General features: G+C 39.3%; 2 protein-coding genes across 3 annotated transcripts; one reads left to right on the top strand and one right to left on the bottom strand.

Annotated features, from left to right (window-relative positions):
- The first annotated feature begins 1466 nt into the window (after positions 1-1466).
- LOC121863814 lies at positions 1467-13030 on the top strand. 2 transcript variants are annotated; one of them, XM_042362670.1, is made up of 6 exons: positions 1467-1575; positions 2601-3124; positions 3641-3728; positions 6124-6247; positions 6971-7630; positions 8084-13030. In XM_042362670.1, the coding sequence occupies exons 4-6, from the start codon at positions 6142-6144 to the stop codon at positions 8218-8220; spliced, it is 903 nt and encodes a 300-aa protein (XP_042218604.1). In that variant the 5' UTR covers positions 1467-1575; positions 2601-3124; positions 3641-3728; positions 6124-6141; the 3' UTR covers positions 8221-13030. The 2 variants fall into 2 exon arrangements, with proteins under 2 accessions (XP_042218604.1, XP_042218603.1); XM_042362669.1 differs by lacking the exon at positions 3641-3728.
- Positions 13024-19495, bottom strand: LOC121863815 (calcium-binding protein P-like). The gene is made up of 4 exons (XM_042362671.1): positions 19390-19495; positions 15110-15178; positions 14735-14885; positions 13024-13924 (listed from the first exon to the last, which is right to left on the bottom strand). Exons 2-4 carry the CDS (start codon positions 15155-15157, stop codon positions 13440-13442), a joined length of 684 nt encoding a protein of 227 aa, XP_042218605.1. The 5' UTR covers positions 15158-15178; positions 19390-19495; the 3' UTR covers positions 13024-13439.
- Positions 19496-20390: the final 895 nt, after the last annotated feature.

Below are 20390 nucleotides of genomic sequence, written 5' to 3' on the forward strand. Positions count from 1 at the left end.
ACAGTATCTTATGAGTAATGATATTAAAGTTTTAATCATAATTGAGTAATTATCAATATTGTTACACCAAAGTCACCAATGGCTAATGAAATCGGAACCCAAACTGGTTTCAACCATAGGCGCAATCCTTTTCAATTATTTCACGCCATACGCTTTGTTTTAGGTCCTATCCAATATACTACCATGTATAGAATTATTTTTATATTGTATCACAGTTTTTTATTGCCTTACATGCCCCCAACTCTTCAATAATAATCAAAATATTCTCCATAAGCGGCCATGATCCGTGTATTTTCAGTGGGAGAAACTTGTTGATTGATTAGCTATTCGGGCGCCTCCGCCCGCTGCAAAAGCTAACACCTGATCGAGGTGTTAGCTTTTCCCTCTGAAAGTGTCATGCGCAGAAGTCAGCAGCAGCATTTGCGCAGACAGAATAGCGAACACATTAGCTATTATTCCGTGCATCTGAAACGCCTTACAATAACCTCCTTAACTAAGCTCTGATAAATATTGAAAGCAGTAAGAGGATAGATAAGAAATAGTAATGACTTTGAAACAAATATTTAAGATATAGAAAAGAAAGATAAAGAATATTATAATAAATAAATAAAAACATTAAAAAAAATAACAATGAGTGAGAAAAGTAAAACTTTGTAAGAAATTAATAAGCATATAGAAATAAAGACTTGGAAAAATATATTAACTTAGAAAACAAACAAAAATTATAAAAGAAATAAAAGAAAATAATAACAAAACCTTTCTTTCCCCCTCACCCCCCCCCCCCTTTCACTTGGTCCACCTGACAAGATTTTAATTAATGGACGAGACAGCAATGTTTTAATGTTAGTCTGTCGTGGTCTAGTGGTGATACCCAGGTCTCAAGAGGTGAATATTGTTTACCTGCGCTGGAGTTCCATTAAATTTCACTAATGATCAACAAAAGCCGATGGTAAAAAAGTGTTCAATCATTTACAACTTAAGGTGAATAGACACAATTATCCAGTCAGACGCACAACGATAAAATGGCTCGCTCAGTGTATGAAGTCTGATCTAATGGAGTTTTAAGTATCGCGCCAGGAAGTAACTCGATAAAGTTGCCGAATCTGGAATTCATTCAACTGAATTTTACTCGCTGCTAATTTATCGGATAGTTTAAGCCTCTATAGCACTTTGTATATCCATAAAATTTGTACCGTCGAAATTTCTCCCGTTTTTTTTTTCATCAGTGAGGACTGACACATGTTATTTAATACCAGACGTTAAACTGTTCCTAAACGTCAATATTATTACCAGCGATGCCAGATGTAGTATCTTCATTCTATAACTTTATTATGTTTTACCCAAAAATAATATTTTCTTTTTTAATTATCAACGTATGTCCACCAAGATTAGTTCAATTGCCAAAAACACCATCTTTAAAGATGAAAGAAAATATGAAAATATGGTAAGAAATGATGGCGTTGGTAACTGTGTAGGAGTGATGGCGCACACTCGGCACCTCACTGCAGCAGCCGACGACGTCACGTAAACAAACCCACTACCAGGCAGACTGCCTCTTCCTCGCATGGATTAAAGGTATTAAATATCGTAATATGTGTGTAACAAAACTATTCAGTGAAGTGACAATGAAAAAAATGAATTGGGGATTGGAATCGTAACTTGAGGTACTCAACTGTAAAAAAAACACCAAGGGAAACAAAACAAAATTTTCAGTTAAAGGTTAAGATCTTAACTGATATATCACCTGACATCATATAACATTATGTGTGCCTTTGTATGATATATAACGAAAGGTTAGCTGAAGCTAATATTATATTGTATAACTGCCGCGGGTCAGTCATCAATAATTACCTATAACTGTTGAAAATACTTAAGTATCCTCAATTTTTGATAAAGCTACTTTTGCTGTGGGGATAGCAGTTGACAGGAAAGTACACAAGTATTTATTAAATGCCTATTTCCATTAAGTAATAAATTTAATCGTGATTTTAAGATACATGACATTTCCCCGGACGTATACATACTTGATGTCTTGTAATTTTAATCACAAAGCTCAATGGAATAAGGCAAACATGAGCTATGAAAACGTTGTCATGCGTAACATAGTATAACATGTGACAGAATTTTACAGAAAAAACCAGGGAGTAAGAATACTGTGCAGTATACCTGAAGGGTTGTCACTGAAAGGAATTTGGTAATTCAAACGTAAGCTTTTCTCTCCGTTACAAAGTATTCAGTAATAACGTTCCTTCTGATGTTCGCAACCCCTTCAAGGTGTGTCAAGACCATTCAGGAGTGTCATGATCATTCAGGAGTGTCATGACCTCAGAAGTACAGTATAGTAATCTCCGTGAATTTCAGCCGGTAATTGGACCAGCTATATGCGTTTTAACATTTTCAGAGTTGGGTGGGGGGGTTAATACTGTTAAATCTGTTCTGTTTATCTCGCGTCACTGGGTATTAGCAATGGGACTTCCTTTATGCCATTACAGTGTTCAGTGTGCTTTTATGTGAACTGAGTATTAGATATATTATTTTTTTGTGTGAATTTCTTGCTGTTTGAAGTCATCACTCTATATTGTTCACAATTTCTTCCCCAGTCAGGACATGCTAGAACTCAGAACCAGGTGGTTCTCTTCGATTTGTGACTCAGCGTGGCGCCATCCACTGTGCATCCAACGTGGCCCTCCCGGGAGCTTTATGGTTCCAGAGAGGCGCCAACCTCTATAACCCTAACGCGGCCTGCACCCCTGTGGCTTCAGCGAGGCCCCTCTACCTGTGGCACCTCCCCTGTGGCTCCAGCGTGGACCTTCTTCCTGTGACACCATCGTGGCACCTCGTGTGACACAAGCGTGGCACCTCCTGTGACACCAGCGTGGCCCCTCCTGTGACACCAGTGTATCAACCTCCCCGGTGGTTAAAGCGTTACCCCCACTCCTGTGACACCAGCGTGGCACCTCCCCTGTGGCTCCGGCGTGGCCCCTACCTCGTGGCACCAGCGTGGCGCCTCCTTCAAGACTTTGCCGACCCTCATTAGCAGGCCACAGTGAAGGTCTTCGCGAGAGGAGTCATGCCAAACGCCACCAACGAGGTCACCGATGTACTTATTAAAAGAGGATTTAAGGTAAGAGTATACATGTGTATGTATATAATATACTGTATAGTATATTTGGAGATTATACACCTCGTGCAATACGTAGTTTATAATATATTAACTCACTGTAAGAAGAGTCAGCTAGATCTCAATCGAGTATTGTCTTATTTCTCTGACGTTTAATTTATGCTTGGATGTCCTTTAAATTACTCGTATATAAGAATGCGTTGCTTGGCACGTGAAGGCTTACGACCTGGTATCTTATGGATGAGGTCATTGAGATGTGCTCCGCGTATTAAAAAAAAAGTAGGATATCAATTTGGGGAACTGTCAGTGTTATGATTAACAATAAAGTCTTTACAATTCTTGCCATCATTGCCAAAGGAGTTTTTGACATAACATTGTATTTTAACACGGTGAGAGTTTTTTAAACCAAAAACTAAGATAGGCTATTTTTATCATTGTTTTCATATTTGTAAAAAAAAAAAATCCTGGAAGAAGGATGGTGAAGCAGTTGGTTAGATAGTAACAGAATGTTTTTAACAGGACGGGTAACTCCTCCACTACAGAAGACCAACCAACTGTAAATTATTGTTTGTAATGGTGAGGACATCAAGCCAGCAGTCAATTCATTGTGAGTACGAGGCTTCACACTCAGAATGTATCTTGCGCACTACACCCAATCACTACAGCTGACTTTTTTTTCCAGTTCCCATATATCACAGCCATACTGACCAAGGCACTCTTTCAAAATACTTGCACCACATACCAGGTATCGCAATGTTAATTATTTTTTTTGTGACTGCTATCTAAAGTTTATGACTGAGCCCAGAGTATAACAAATGAAATTATGGTTTTTTATATAAACTTCGCAATGAATTTAATATGATAATTATTATTTATTGTAAGAGCTTATATACTGTTGTTTAATTTGCCGCGTTTTTACTTTTGATGACACAATACGTGGCCTATCTGTTCATCTTGATCACTTGTTAGCCTAGCGGGTTATTCGTCAACTAATCTCACATTAATTCGTGTCTACCCAAGTTACCAAAGTCGGGTAGGATGTGTCTCCCTGTTACATATTCCCATACAGTTTTCTGTTGTGCTCTGAATGTCAAGTATTGATTGTACGACTTTCGTCCATTTATCGTGAAGCGAAGAGATTGGATACTTCAGTGCGGTGTAGATAGTTTTCAAGATCTACTGTAGTTAACTTATAACATACGCCTAAAGAAAATGACACCCCATAATTCCAATTCCCAAATTTGTTGACTTTTTCTCTTAAGAGGAACATCTTAACAAACAGTTACGATAATTAATCTCCTGTTGTTGATAAGTCTCACGGTATGATATCGGTAAAAAAGAGATTATATGATGTACATTCTGTTGTTTGTCCATTATGATGTAAACAAACCATACGTCTTGTATTATCCAGCATGATGGTGTATAGTAACCGTATACTTTGTATTACTCAGCATGATTTTATTCACATATACTGTAATTGCAGCTAATATCTCTCGTATAAATTGTTCCTCGAGTAACTACTGTACACTATTTCTTGTGTAACTTGTATAATTTTAGGAATTTTGTCAGTCGCGTATTGTTTGTGTGACGGGTTTCTACAATCTGAGCAGAGAGAATCTTTCCTATATTTCTGTGGTGTGTGACGTGTGGTTTTATCACGTTTTTTTTTACACGTATGTGGTTACAGTATTCGCTCTGGTTTCTAATATATTCTTCCTTGGCTTCTGTTTCGTGAATTTTGGTTTCTCTTTGGCACGTAATTACACACACACTGGTTTCTAATATTTACGACTTCCTGGTTTATCTATTTTTTGTGGTTTCTGTCCCAAGTATGATGGTTTCTGGCGGCGGTTTATGATTTATTTATACTATACCTTCCTGGTTGCTATATTCATGCCACCATTTTTTCCGAGTTAAAAGAGCAATGCCTCGCTGGTTTTTTGCTTAATGCCTTCCTGTCCTGGTTTTATGAATTTTTCCTTGGCTTATATTTATAGTGTGTCTGGTGTTAATTTTTTGATGTTCCGGTTTGTTTATTTAATGTCTCCCTGAATGGTAACTGCGCCTACTGCCTTATTACCCTTCAATGTCACCACTCAGTTGCCTTCCCAGCCCCCCCCCCCTCCACTCCCTCACACAATCACCTACTCCTTCATTCATTCCCTCACTCAGTCACTCACTTTCTTTACTCATTCTCTCCCTCTTTCGCTCACTCAGGGAGAAGTATTGCTTTCGCTCATACTGTTATTATATCAATTACCAAACCCGCTGAATATACCCGTTATGCTCCAGAGTATACCCGTCATGCTCCACACAGTATACCCGTCATGCTCCACACAGTATACCCGCCGTGTTCTATCGAATATACCCGTTTAATGCCTCTGGGTTTTGTTTTTAATGCCTCCCATTTTGTTTTGTTTTAATGTCTCCGATTTTGGGTAATTAATGCTTCCCGAGATTTTGTGAATTTGATGTCACGGTTTTTGTGTTTGATGTCCTCCGGTTTTTTTGTATGCTTAATATCTCAAAGTTTTATGTGTTTAATATCTCCCGTTTTTTTGTGTTAATGGCTCCCGGTGTTTGTATGTTTAATGGCTCCTGGTTTTTGTGTTTTTATGCGTCTGGGTTTTGTGTGCTTGGTGTCTCAAGGGTTTATTGTGTGTGTGTGTTTAATGCCTCTGGGTTTTTTTTGTGTTTAATGCTTCAAGGTTTATATTTTTGGTGTTTAATGTCTTGTTTTTTTTTTGGCGTTTTTAATGGCTCCCGGTTTTGGGTGTTTAGTGAGTCTGTGTGTTTAGTGCCTCAAGGCTTTACTGCGTGTAAAACATTTTTTCTATGTTTATTACTTCTTAGTTTTCTTTGTTTAATGCTTTATGTTTATTCTGTGTTTAATGCCTCTAGTGTAGGTTTATCTATGTTTAATGCTTCTGGTGTTTCTGTTTAATGCCTCTGGTTTTCTAACTTGTAATGCCGTCTGGGATTTCTCTCTTTGTGTGATACAGCGGGCGGCCATTGTGGGTATGGCGACGGGCAGCAGCACAGTGTTCGAGGGAGTGGTGACCATGGCTGTGGATGGCTCCTCCACCGCCGCCGCTGTCGTTGGATCAACACTCATACTGATTGGAGGTCTGTATCTGCCCTCACACCTGTTCCTCTTTATCCTCACACCTGTCATCTTAATGAGGTGTGTTAAAAGGTTAACTTATATTAGTTTAAAGTTATGACTATTGGAATATAATTTCAGTTATGTTGTATTGGTCAGCAGAGACGAAAGGATTGCGAAAAGGCTTTCGAAATGTTGTGCAGCAGGAGATATAGTTAAAAATACTTATAGTAAAGGGAATGAAGAGGTATGGAGACTGGCTGGGGAGGGGGGGGGGTAAAAATGCTGGAATGCGTAGAATACGGAAAACTCACTTTGGCCATGGAATTACGGGTGAGAGGATATTATTAGAGATATTAATGGAAAGTTTGAGGGTAGGAGGACCATGGGAAGGCAGGAACAGGGATGGATGAAAGAAGGACCCAGGAGATTGAATTGAATTGTAACAGTTTATTTAGCCAGAAAAATACAGATATATACACACTCGAGGGAGATCGGTAAATAAAGTACGAATACGTTTGGAATGGAGGGCCATGTTCGCCATCTGTCAGACCTGAGAACAGCCCTTTGATTGATTAATGTTTTGTAAAACAGAATACCTTAGATTACCGAAAGAATTTATCAGTAAGTTGTTATGTACGTTGCTATCTCCTTGACAATGGAAAAATATAGGACCATTCTTTTTAATGTGTATGAATTTAGTGTATTTTGTAAATGATTGTTACTAGATACTTATGTTATTTCAGTGATGTTGACGGTGGTGTCGGCAGTAGGGTACAAGAGGTATACTAAGTACCGCTCCCGTCAGGTGGGCGCCGTCATGGCCAGGGCTAGACGAATGGCCAGAGGTGAGGGCGCCTCACCCGCCTTTCTTGATTTAGGTTCCGGGGGAGAGCTGTTGAGAGTGATGGCTGCCTGTGACAACACAGTCACCATCTGTGATACTGTAGTGCCCTTGGAAGCGTATTGTAATGGGAAGATTTGTGAAGTAAATATGGGAGAGATTACAACAAACTCTGGGAGGTCTGGAAGTGTCGATAACCTAGCTACAAGAATCTCGAGGAAGAGTGCCAGTGTGGATACTTTAGCCACGACGAACTCTAGAAAGAGTGGAAGTGTTGATAACCTAGCAGACCTCCGGACTATAGATATATCTCCTGGTATGATTGTACTGCCTGTATACTTAGTGGAATCCAGTTGCACGGTGAATGTTTATATGCCAGATGAACACGAGGCTCCGCTCTGGCTCTACACTGACATGTTGATGTTGTTCTGGGTGGCTGTGTTCCTGGCAAGCATTGGACACACCTTCCTCAACGCTGCTTTCATCATTCTTGGTGTAGCATTCAACAGTCTGCCCAACGTTACCATAGACATTCTGTGCGGCGTCTTTGGCTGTATTGGAGGTTGGTATATATTTTTCTTAATTGTTTAGAGTTACAAAAACAAATTGTATTCTTGGTACTGTATGAGAGACGAGCAGGCAGTGTTTATTGACCCATCATGCTTCTTTTTTGTGCTCATGAGAAGGGACACCGCCTCCTGTACTAAGGGTCGCTGATTCAAAAAGCCAAGGGCACTCCAAATCCACCTAACTGAATATGGGTACTTAACTTTGCAGCTGGAGAAAAGAAGGCAGTCGAGTGTAGTGCCAATCACGTGTCCTCCTTGTGTACCGAAGGCTCACTATTAAGTGAACTGTATCCACATTGTCCTTAAGGGGTGACCAGGCCCATGGAACCCACTTTCACTTTTTCAACCTAGAGAAGAATGGACATGTAAACTTTGTATTCATGCAAAGTAACTGGAAACACTGTACAGAGGTAAGATAATAATGTGTTTTTCTGTGTGTCACGCAGGAGTGTGCATTGTGGCGGCGGGCGCAGTGGCTTGCCGCTGCTACAAGGTCTACCACAAGTACCTTCGTGAGAGTGCTCCCTCCCCCTTTGAGGAGACAACCTTAACGAATGGTCCAGCTATCTGGCAGCTACTATAAATTATACTTATTGTTACACAATTAAAGTTTATGTGATTGGTTTTATGGTTTATTCAGGGCTTTCAAAATAATTCCTCTCAGGAGGTACTTAACAGTGAAAACGAAGTACTTCTCAAGGAAGGCACTGGGCTAACTACCCGGTACAGTACCAGCAACAAGCTTAGGAGAGTAAATGTACTGGGTACCAGATGATTTTGAAAGCTCTGCTTATTGTATGATCAACACTAGAGCCCACTGACCTCTGTACCCGAGAGAACTTGGAGACAAACGAAATATTTAAAAATAAATTGTTAGTTATGATTCTCCTGAACGCAGCAGAACTTGCCACTGCGGCCTTGTCAACGTCTTACATGTGTATCCATCTGTACTGTATATACGTCAGTAATGTGGCCTGAGACATTGTGCTGCTTCCCCTAAACACCTGTCCAGGGTAAGAGGAATGTTGATACACATGGCAGTCAGTTGCACAAATCGTTCAAATTACTCTTTCAGACTCCGTAGATGATTAACATTGTCATTGTGTTAGTGTGGATCTCGTTACCAAATTATAATTAAGTAAAACTATTGACAACTTGTTTTAACGTGTTTTGAAGTTGGGTGTTAATTGTTTAGAGTTTTGCCATATTTGTCGATAACCATTTCGTGTATGTACAGAAGTTCTCTCGGGCTCATTGCTCAGTTGTTGTATCCCTCGGCAGTGTATTAAAAAAAAACTACTTGCCATATAAAAATATTACGTGACCGATAGTAAGTAGCGCTCTGAAGTTAACATATTATCGTTTTGTGTTGGAAACTTAACTGTCTCAGTTAAGTTCTGATCTTTGGGTGGCATATGACTTAACAATTTATTCTTATATTCTATCTTATGACTTTTAACAATTTATTTTTATATTCTACCTTAAGTCAGTCTACGTGCATTTTTGTGTCTTCATTTACGAGGAAAACTCATCATTCGAACCTTTGAGAATCTGATCCCGGTGGCTGAAAGCATTTAAAAAAGAGCAGTTGCTGTGTCTTTTCTCTGAACATATCTTGCGGACATTTTCTTTTTTAAATTTATTCATTTTCTTTAAGGGCAAGAAAGCATATTATACAACATATAGTACTGTCTTACAATAAAAAATTCGGAGCATTACTTATCCATCGGTGACGTCCTCAATATGGCCTCCGCTGGTGTCATGTTTGTTTCTCCAAGCTAAATAAAAATTTATCGTGTTCCTTCACTGGTCTAGTAAGGGTTTGGAATAAAAAACCGTTATACATGCGTTGACAGTTATAGTATTATGTCGTATGTATGGCAGTAATGTGTATATCATATAGTACAGCCACACCGCATATCATGACATCAGAGAAGTTTAATCTTTTAGAAGTCTTCCCCCAGAGCTCAGGTGTATCCCGCGGGCGTCCAGGCAGGAGTACGGCAGTCTGTGACGGTATGTTGGCTAATTCAGCCTGGCAACACCTGCACTGGTTGTCTTACTCCACACTACAGTTTAATGTGACGGTGCTTGACAGTATCGTATTGTCAAGAGGGAATACTGAATAGAGTAGCTAGTACCTGGTGTCTCTTGTGGCATTCCCCGCGTTTTTTTTAATGAATGATAGAGATTTAGTAAATAAGAATTACGATGTATTGTTTACAGTCTTTTGATGTCAGTTAGGCAATAATAGAGTATAATAGGATAGTGTACCCACTGTATTGCGACAGTGATCATTTTGTTAGTGTAGATATTTGTTAAAAACTTGACTTAATTTTCTCATGTGGGACATCAAAATATTTTCAAGTTATTTGAAACACATTACAGAAACACCTAAAAGAGGTATTGCTGTCAAAATGAAAGATACTCCTACACACTCTACAAGTTCACCAAACAGTCAACAAGTTCATCAAACACTACAAGTTCACCAAACACTACAAATTCACCAAACACTACAAGTTCACCAAACACTTCAAGTTCACCAAACACTACAAGTTCACCAAACAGTCAACACGTTCACCAAACACTACAAGCACAGGTCTGACATCACCACCACCACCACCCTGACAACACTATGAACATCCGCACAGGTCTAACACCAACTCTACCACCAATTTGACAACACTCTTGACGTCAGCACAGGTTTAACATCACCACCACCACACTGACAGCACTATGGACATCAGCACAGATTTAACACCACTTTGACAATATTATGGACGTCAGCACAGGTTTAACACCAATTCTGTCACCACTTTGACAACATTATGGACGTCAGCACAGGTTTAACATCACCACCACCTTGACAACACTATGGACATCAGCACGGGTCTAACACCAACTCTACCACCACCCTGACAACATTGACTTCCGTATTATTAAACATCATCCCTTGAAGAGGGTTGTCATGTTTCAACCCGAGTTTTAAACTAAATGAGTCCTGAGGGACACGGCAGTACAGTACTTAACGGGGTGATGTGGCAGTAAAATTAACTAATTCCAATAAAATAGGCTCGCGCGACGACAGCTTACGACGGAAAACAGAACTTTTGTGACATGTTGGTAATATTTTTTTCGAAACTATATTGCCCCTGTAAAGTCTAAATGGGGTCTTGGCACAACTGATGTTACTGGTCAGTATAATCAGTGGGTCGGGAGAAACTTTAATAGGTCATGTGAGGTTAGAGAAGACCCATAATAAAACAACTACCAAATATTCGGAGAAATTTTTTGGAAACATACGAGGCTGACTTCCATCAAGCAGCAAATTGGTACAGTACACGATAGGCTGATACCTGAAGGTGGCTGGACAGTGTGCATGTTTCGTTACCGCTGTGCTGACAATGGGGGGGGGAGGGGTTCAGAATATAGATTGGTTTTAAATTTGGTGAATATTGAGAGAAAGCTGAAACATGGTGAGGGTATTATTGATAAGACTAAAAAAAGATTATTTGGTCCACATAATGGAATTGGTTTCGAAATACAACTAGAAAAGTAGTCTTGTAAATGATGTCCGATTTCGGTTACCATGGAAACGAGACTACGTTGCAACCCTTCATTAATGGCCTGAGACAGGATGTCTTGTACTTGAGGTTTGGTGTACTGGTTAATAATTGTGGACAACATTATTCAAAGTTGTCGTGATGGAAGGAAACAAGAGTTGCAGTATTATAGTATTGAAAAAAACGGAGGGAGTGTAACTCAGAACTATCCAAGTTGACAAGCGAAAGTTTTTGAACTGGATCTTGTCTAATGCTGAAATACTGAAGGGGTTAATGGAATATGGATGTAGAGCAGCAGATTTTCACAGCCCGCTTTTTACGGAATATTCACTTTTTTGTGATTACAACTTCATTCCATCGGCGAAAAGTAACTTCTCGCCCAGTGCCTAACACTGACAGATGTGATCCTGCCTTGACATCGTATGGACACGTCACGTGCCTTGTGTCAACCAACATCATCACACATGCAGTAATTAGAAGCATTCATATCTCTAGAAAGTTAAGTTTCAGAGTTCGTAAGTTTTACTTGTCAATTTTTGCTGAGATTTAGCCTGTTCTCGAGTCAGTATACAGTAGTGCTCGAAACTTGCTAAACGATTAATCTGCCATAGTTTTCTGAAGTGATAGATTTCTTCCTATAAAGTTATCCTTCTACAGCTTCACCCGTTGGAAAGATTGTATTCTCTCAGTAACTTTTTTGTAAAAGTCTTTTATACCTAATAGTGAGGAGTAAATCTGTAATTACGTAATCAAAACATTAACTGGTGCATGCCCTCTTTTGAAAGTCTTAGACGATCACGTAAGCAAAGGTGAGACTCACCTGTAGTCTTAAAATTTATGTCGGTAAGTTCCTGTGGCAGTGAATACTGATGTTCTAATGGTTTATATGTTTTATATATTCATACATCGCATTTTCACATTCGAGTAACAATTCAAGTGCTTGTCCAATATTGTATTGTCTTGGGAAGTGTTGCTACCGTGAGCTCTTGCACTGAGCCTTTCTACTCCTGTATAACTCATTTCATTTAACTGAAAATATTAAGTCGTATACGAATGGGCTGTTTCTATTGGGAATAAGAATTAAGTAAAAAGGTAAACAGATTGTTATTAAATAAAGTCTTTTTTTTTCTTCATATGCCTTCTTTAAATATCAACAGACATCTTCATGTTGGCTAGGCTACACAATCATATAATTATAGCAAAATCCATCTTTACTCTTCCCGAAAGTACAACTCCTGTGGTTCTTTGTTATAATACGAATTTGTGATTGTGAAGTATCATCAGACCAATGTAGCTCGGCAGATTTCCCAAACGTAATCAATAGAGATTTCCCTCCTGGTTTCAAGTTAGGGATGAGAGCCACGGAGGCTGGAGTCAGCGAATTCATTATGTGTTAGACCAGCCAAGCGATGATTAAATATTTTTTTTATTATAAACCTAAATACTAAGTTGCATGGTATTTGGTCATGCTGTTTGAAAGATATCGTTATACCAAAAACACCACGAACAAGCACTAACAAACATACAGTCCCCACATGTACGTTTATGGATAAGTGATACACTTAGATAACTTGGTGATCGCACTAGTTCCTCTCCCTTTCAGTAAGAGGAAACCGAAATTGCTCATCAAATCATAGAACACTGCATAAAAGACATGGTAAGAAAAATCAGTAGCCTAGCCTCTGTTGTAGGAGATGTCAACCATTGTGTTTTGTCGTCGTAATTTATATACCGTACAATATTACCAAACGCAACAATGTTCGTGAGTCTTTGTAAGTTTTAATAGACTAAAGGTATAGGAAAACACATAATAAAACTAAAGGTAAATATCTTCCTAGTTTAATTTATATTCCCGTGACAGTGTTAACGAATTTTCATCATAAGGTTCAGGTATATATTTATAAACATAGGATTATCAGTACACAGCTCTAGTTAATTAATTACAGAGTAATGTTACACTAGCTAGGGGTCCACGGATTGAAAGCAAGCATGGTAAGCTAACCTTACTAAACTGCATTTACCGCTGTATAATTTTGAAGGCGTTCAGATAATCTAAAGCATTTCGCATATTTTCGAAATACTTTTCGTATTTGGATTAATTTTAGCATAGTTCTGGAGTTTAGTTTATTTATCCGTTAACACGTTTTGCGACTGTAGTTCATCACCGCTAACCACAGTTCAACTAATAAATACAGTTAAATGTGTTGGTGTGGCCGAGTGGAGTCGAGAAGGGTGTGCTTCACTCTGCCGATGTTTGCTCCTGGAGATTGTTTCTTAGCTGTGCTTCACTCTCTTGGTAGCTGGGTGGAGGATGCGGGTTGTCTGACTGTGTTGGATATGTTCCTGGCTGTGCGGGGTATGCTCCTGACTGTGCTGGGTATGCTCCTGACTGTGCTGGGTATGCTCCTGGCTGTACTGGGTATGCTCCAGGTTTGACAGGAAATTGTGGGTAAGGTGCATATGCTCCTGGATAGGGTGGATGTGCCCCAGACGTGGGTGGATATGTATGTAGTTGAAAAGGGTGTGCTCCAGCCTCTGATGAATTCTCTATTTGGGTTAGATTTACTTGTGGGTAGGAAGGGTTCCCCCCTGTCTGTTGGGGATATAATCCAGGTGGTGGAGGCACGACGTTACCGCCTGGGTTGTTCCTCTGCTCCTGCTCGTCGTTCTTGATTTTCTTGTAGAAGTAGACACCTCCCACGATCGTTCCAACCAAGATCATCACTAACAGAAAAGTTATTAAGTTATGTTGAATTGATAGAAGTGTCGGCCATTCAAGCACAACTGTGTATATTTAAATGTAACAGTTGATGGGGCAACTTCCATTATACTTTGCTGAAATAAAACATGGCATAAAATAGCTATAGAGCGTCACTAAACTCTCTCCTATATACTATACTTATATACAAAAATATACCAGAAGCAGACTAACCTCACGAACGGATAGGTAGCTGATGAGTGGTGAAATGATAGATAAGTTAATAAAGAGAAGTAAAGCATTGGTCGACAAGTCAGTTTTAAATGGTTTGAAAATGAAAACTAAGCTACGGTCAAGTAGCAGAAGCGAGTCTTCGTATTTATAGGTGGCGTAAACTAGGCTAAGAAATGAAGACATCCAAGACAAGTTCAGAGTAGAACTCATTATTATGTTTAATGAAGGAAAATAATTCTGATAGTCATATGCAAAGAATGTACAATATATGTGCAGATCGATACTTGAGGTGTAGGTCCCATGCAAAAAAGACAATTGGAACCCCAGTGATGAACAGCATGTAAGGAGTTACATGCGGAGGTGTCTGTGCACTTCAAGAGGTAGAGATGGAAGTATTTCTGGAAGCAAAATTGGCGATGAGCTACTTTTGACACAACTGCTTACTAAGAAATTGGTAAAGAAAATTATATGTAATTTAAATCTTGAATAATGACGAGCAAAATCGCCACAGGATAGCACCATATGAGCTATCTAGCTTTCACTTTTAAGTAAAAACAAAGAGAAGGAGTATAGTGAAAAAGAATAACCATCGACAAACTTACCTCCTATACCAAGGAAGACGCCGCCCATGGTGGTCAAAGTAGAGTCTCCGCCAGTGTCGATTCCAAGAAGAATTGACCCCGAGGCAATAAAGGATATGGAAAAGGAGGCACACCCCACCATCGCCCTCATCAATATGAACATGCCACCCACCTTGTAAAATTGAACTACTTTGTTTTTAACCGTTGAAAATTGTGAATTAGTCTCCGTCATGCACGAACAATAAACTAGTTCATCATATTTAGAACCTCGTAGCTTTTATACATAATGTTTATTATTCAGTTTTAAATCACACTTAGAAATAATGATACAAAATTCATACTCAAACCAGGGGCTACAGTGTACGAAAAAGATATAAAAATACAGAGGTGACTTACCCGGCCGTAGGGTACAACTACCACTCCTGCAACGTCGGTCCGCCGCATTGTGCTCTTTTGCCACGAGTCCTGCAAGTGATTGATTTTGATTTATAATTGGCCAGGAAATTTTCTTCCTATTATTTCACTGATGTGGTTCAGTGTGCTGCTGCTTCTACCTTACACTTTACTGAAACTTTTATCGGAAGAATTGAGTTTGTTGTGTTGATATATATTTGTGCAGGCAGAAAGCTAGTCTTTTCATAGGCAAACAGTTTTCCCCCCCCCCCCCGTAGCCCCCCCCCCCCACGAAAAAAAAAGAAAAAAAAGAAGAAGCTATTTTCTCGGTGAGGACTATGCCTGTTATCTGGGTACTCCTTACAGACTGAGTGGCGGCCTGTGGAAATTCCTGCGAAGTTGATGTTGATATTACAATACATTACTGAGCTTCAAAAACTAAGGTCTTTGAGCGCATATTCTAGACTAGTCATCCACAGTTAAGCATTAGAGATAAATAAAAATCAGGAAGAGGGGATTCAGGGTTAGAGGGTTTCAGGTTTGGCGTGGTGCAGGGATGAAGAATTAATGGGCTTCGGGGTTATGGTCTCTCTTCTTTTCAGATATTGATAAAGGTTATTTCTCTTGTTGAAATTATTCTTCTTTTTAGAGTTTCTGGTACAAGTATTTTCCTACTGAACAAATACAATTATTTTCAAATTTAGCTTGATATACGACGGTGGCTAGAGATTTAGATAGTTTTCTTAAGTTAAGCTGGCAAAACTGAAGCTGAGTTGAGGTATCCCTGAACTAGGTTATATGAGGCTATTGTTTTTTTTATATATATTTATCACGAATTGACATAAATGTTGTCTACTAAGTAACGTGTTACAGGTTAAGGCGGATTCGATTTTTTTTATTTGGCAACGTTGATAATATAAACAATGTTCTCGAAAAAAAAAGTAGCATATTAGACACCACATAAGCTTTTGAGGATACATAACAAGCATAACTATCTGGGTACATGTATAACCGAGGACGAATTACAACTAACACCCACGCGTACCCGCCTTAATAAGTTCATGTCTGAGAAACCGCCAATAGCAACAATGTGCACTATGCCACGTCCTGGCTTGATTCAACCTGTAATTTGATACGAATATTCGGCAATTGTAGACCTTTAAGAGGATCATTTCCAAGTATTGTCTGCAGTGGTACGTAGCTGTGAGAAGAAAGTGCTGAGGGCTACCACCAATGCTAGTGAACAGTAGGAGCTCTTGGCAGATCAATACCAGACTTGGCTACGGCCAGGTCCGCCTCCCTGGGTAAGCCTTGTTCAGGTCTGGCTGCCAGCTCTCGTGTCGGTTGTCTCAAGGTTTTACTTAAAAAAGTTATTTTATCATGTTCAGTTGTAGTGTGTGACAAGAACAGGTCCACCACAATGATCGGATTTTTTTCGCCACTCAGATTTAAATCATGTTATACTTTCTTGTGTATCTTGTTATCACACAAGATGGAGAGTAAATACAGTATTCATAATACATGTATATGTTATCCGTTAATTCGTCTTACTGAATTGAACATTTTAATTTTCAATTTTAAGATGTATTTCAAAAAAGGTTTATGGCTTTATACAAATATTTTTAAATGACAATTAGTATATTACAATGTTTGCTTTTTTAGTCTACAACAAGGGATAGCATAAAATAAAAAAATGTCCAATGATAATGAGTCAGCGAGGCCACTGGGCTCACTGCCTAACCTTGGATTCTTTTTTCTTTTTTCTTTTTTTTTGGGGTTGTCTTATGCCCCGACATAATAATGAAGGAAGCAAAAATTCTCAAATCCGTCCGTTAGTGCATTGCAAGTGTGATTTTAGATCAATAATTACGTTAATAAATTGATGGATCTACATCAAATTTTATAAAATAGCCATATTTCATCAATATCTTGGCTACGTTTGGTAATTACTGGTTTGTTATGTATTAGTCATAACCTGACGTTGGCAACTATGGTTTCTGGTCACTAACTCATGGCAGGGGTATATGTCGCCTGCAGCGAATGTCTGGCTTATGTTTCATCATAAACAATAATGTAAAATTGAACATTTGGGGGCGGTGAAAATAACGTCCATTCTCGTTACTACCTCCCAAGCTTCTAAATAACTACACAGAGAAATAACTATACCTATTAATTAAACTATAAATATTACTTGGTATAATATAAGATACACATCTGACAAAGATGACTGAACCAAGGCTTATCATTGTACAGTCAGCCAAAGATGCACCGACCCCACCCTGGATCTCGTGCTCGCAATTTTACCTGGCAATACTTGGTAAAGGAAGGCGGTATGTAAAGGTTATTTTGATTGGTGGATCTGTTTTCGGCTGTATCACTGTCAGGATAATTATTAAAGAAACCAAAGGTAGAATTATTATAATAATAAACTGTTCATTGTTATTTAAGATCATGAGAAGTTTCCAAATGTTCTTATATTTGCTTAAATAATTAAGAAAATTTGATCTGAGAATCTCGTGGCAGTCCTTGCTCCTCGTTGTAGTTGAGTTGCCAATTCATTAGTATAATTTCTTCGATATTTAAGCACATATACGAACATTTGGAAACTTCTCATTATCTTAAATAACAATGAACAGTTTATTATTATAATAATTCTACCTTTGGATTGTTTAATATTTATCCTGACAGTGATACAGCCGAAAACAGATCCACCAATTACAATCACCTTTACATACAGCCTTACTTTACCAAGTATTGCCAGGTAAAATTGCGAGCACGAGACCCAGGGTGGGGTCGGTGCATCTTTGGCTGACTGTACATGATCAGACATTTAGGCATGACTTGAATACCCCAATGAGTTCTGTACAGTATATTCTCTCAGCCCAAGTCAAAGCTGCAAGGTGAAGGTATTGTACCTGGAAAATGGCTTATGTGAGTCCTATATTCAAGCAGGGTGATCCCCATTCCACGAATAATTAAAGACCGGTGAGCCTGACCAGCATAGTGTGTAAAGTACTAGAGAGCATTACAAGAAAAGCCATGATGGAACATCGTTAACGAAACAACCTTGTGAAGAATTCCTAACATGTTTTTATGCCGGGGCGCTCACGCTTGACACAATTAATGAAGGTGTCTGGATGTTTGGACTCAAATTCTGGAATAGGGTGGCAATATCATCATTATATACCTGGGTTATGCCTAGGCTTTCGACAGCGTATCCCATGAAAGGCTGAGAATTAAACTGGAAGGGTACGTGATTCGGGGAAGTGTCTTAGCGTGGATCGGAGACTTTCTTCATGGCCGCAAACAGTGTCTGGTGTTTAATGGCACGAAATCGTCATGTGTACCCGTGACAGGGCAGTGTACTCGGCCCGTTGTTGTTTGTTTGTTTGTTTCGTAAATGACATGCCAGAAGCTATACACTCCCCATACAAATGTTTGCGGACGATGCCAAGTTATTCAGGGAAATTAAGGATCAAGCAGACTGTGAAGAGCTACAGAAAGATTTCTGTCAGCTTCAAAAGTGGTCGAAGAAATGGCTGTTAAGATTCAATGTCAAGAAGTGTAAGAGGATGCACCTGAGTTGTGCCAACAGTAAGGGGGCGTATCACATGTCGTAACGGGACAAGGAAACAGCATTAATGGAGACCGAATGTGAAAAGGACCTGAGTGTGTATGTTGAACCAAGCAATTAAGCTAGTAGGTATTATAAGAACGTCGTTCAGATGTCTAGCCAGTCCGTCCCGCGTAATGTTCTTGTCCAAAGGAGGGCCACCACACTGGTGCCTGCTCGACGACACATCAATTACCCAGAGAGATTAGAACGCCTGCAACTGCCTAGATTATACTATAGACGGGCAAGGAGCGACCTATTTGAAGTTTATAAACATCTCTGAGGGCACTACTCGAGTGTCAATACCTGGAGCTGGCGGACGCCCGCCCCACTTGGGGTCACAGCTCAAGGTTGAAGGAGCCACAAGTCCAGAAAATCGTCAGGGCAAGCTTTTACGGGTGAGAATTATGAACTCTTGGAACAATCTGCCAGAGAGTGTTGTGACGGCATTGAGTGTGTGAGCTCTTTCAAGACCAGACATTGACCAACACTGGCGAAGATTCAGATACGTTCTGGAGCCAGTACTTGCCAACAATACATAACAGAGACGTGAACGCCCACCCAAGCTGCTAACGAGCCGATCAGTGGCAAAGAGGATAAAACTTAAGAAAAAGTAAAGTAAAAGATAACGTGAGATTTTTAACTTAAAACCCATTAGTTGATATCTCACCTGAATACTGAAGAAACGACACCACACCAGCACGACCAACTAGCTCTGCCACACCGTGTAAGGGGTGTTGCAACACTTAATTATCAGTTTATCTTGGGGGAGGTCGGAATGATATCAGCTGATTACACTTGCTCCTTTCCGGCGCAGTTGTCGATTCTCAGGTCCTTCTAAGATAATCGTAAGGTAATTTTATATATAAATATTCTATGCTGTAGAGAGCTAACTTTTGTAAGGTTTCTGGCGATCTTAGCCAAATACAGTATGTAAAATAACAGATAGTGTAGGTATCCAATATATTAGTTATCCATTTAGTATATGTAGAGTAACGTTTTCTTTGTCAGTCTAGATAAGTTTCATTTTCTCTGAATAATATTTTAAGGTTAAACTTGTTATTTCCATCTTGTGTCATTTTGCAGCAAAGGTTCTATAGAAAAATATGGGGGAAAGTGTATATAAGTGTGACACATTATATAGCAGGAATGGATTCAGTGGATCAGGACCCCAGTCATTTAATGCACTCTAACATATATATTTTGTATATTCGGATGCAGTAAACAACACCTTTACACCCCAGAAATCAAGGAAGAGAAGGAATACGTCAAATGAATTACAGATGCAGGAAAGCCTCCAAAATAAAACATGACCTGTGGAAGAAACACGGGAACAAAACATCTGTTGACTAAGTAATATACAAAAGAGCCCCAGGTAAATATGCCCAATCAGGAAATTAGATAAGCTCAATGGCGCTTCGAGATGAAGTTACCTCAAAATATTCAGAAGATCCCAAGTCCTTTTATGCGTATGCCAGGAATAAAACGAAAACCATCGGTATTGTTAGTCCTCTAAAGGGCGATTACAACGTGGCCCTGGAGGATGATAAACAAACACCAGATGCCCTGAATGATGACCTTGCCCCAGTGTCCACACACGAGATAATAGATAACATGCCAGTATCTGGGAGAATGTCTACCTCAGGGGTGGAAAATGAATTAAGAGTTAGC

The sequence above is a fragment of the Homarus americanus genome, unplaced genomic scaffold, assembly GCF_018991925.1.
Source record: "Homarus americanus isolate GMGI-L3 unplaced genomic scaffold, GMGI_Hamer_2.0 scaffold48354, whole genome shotgun sequence".
NCBI classification, from domain to species: Eukaryota; Metazoa; Arthropoda; class Malacostraca; order Decapoda; family Nephropidae; genus Homarus; species Homarus americanus.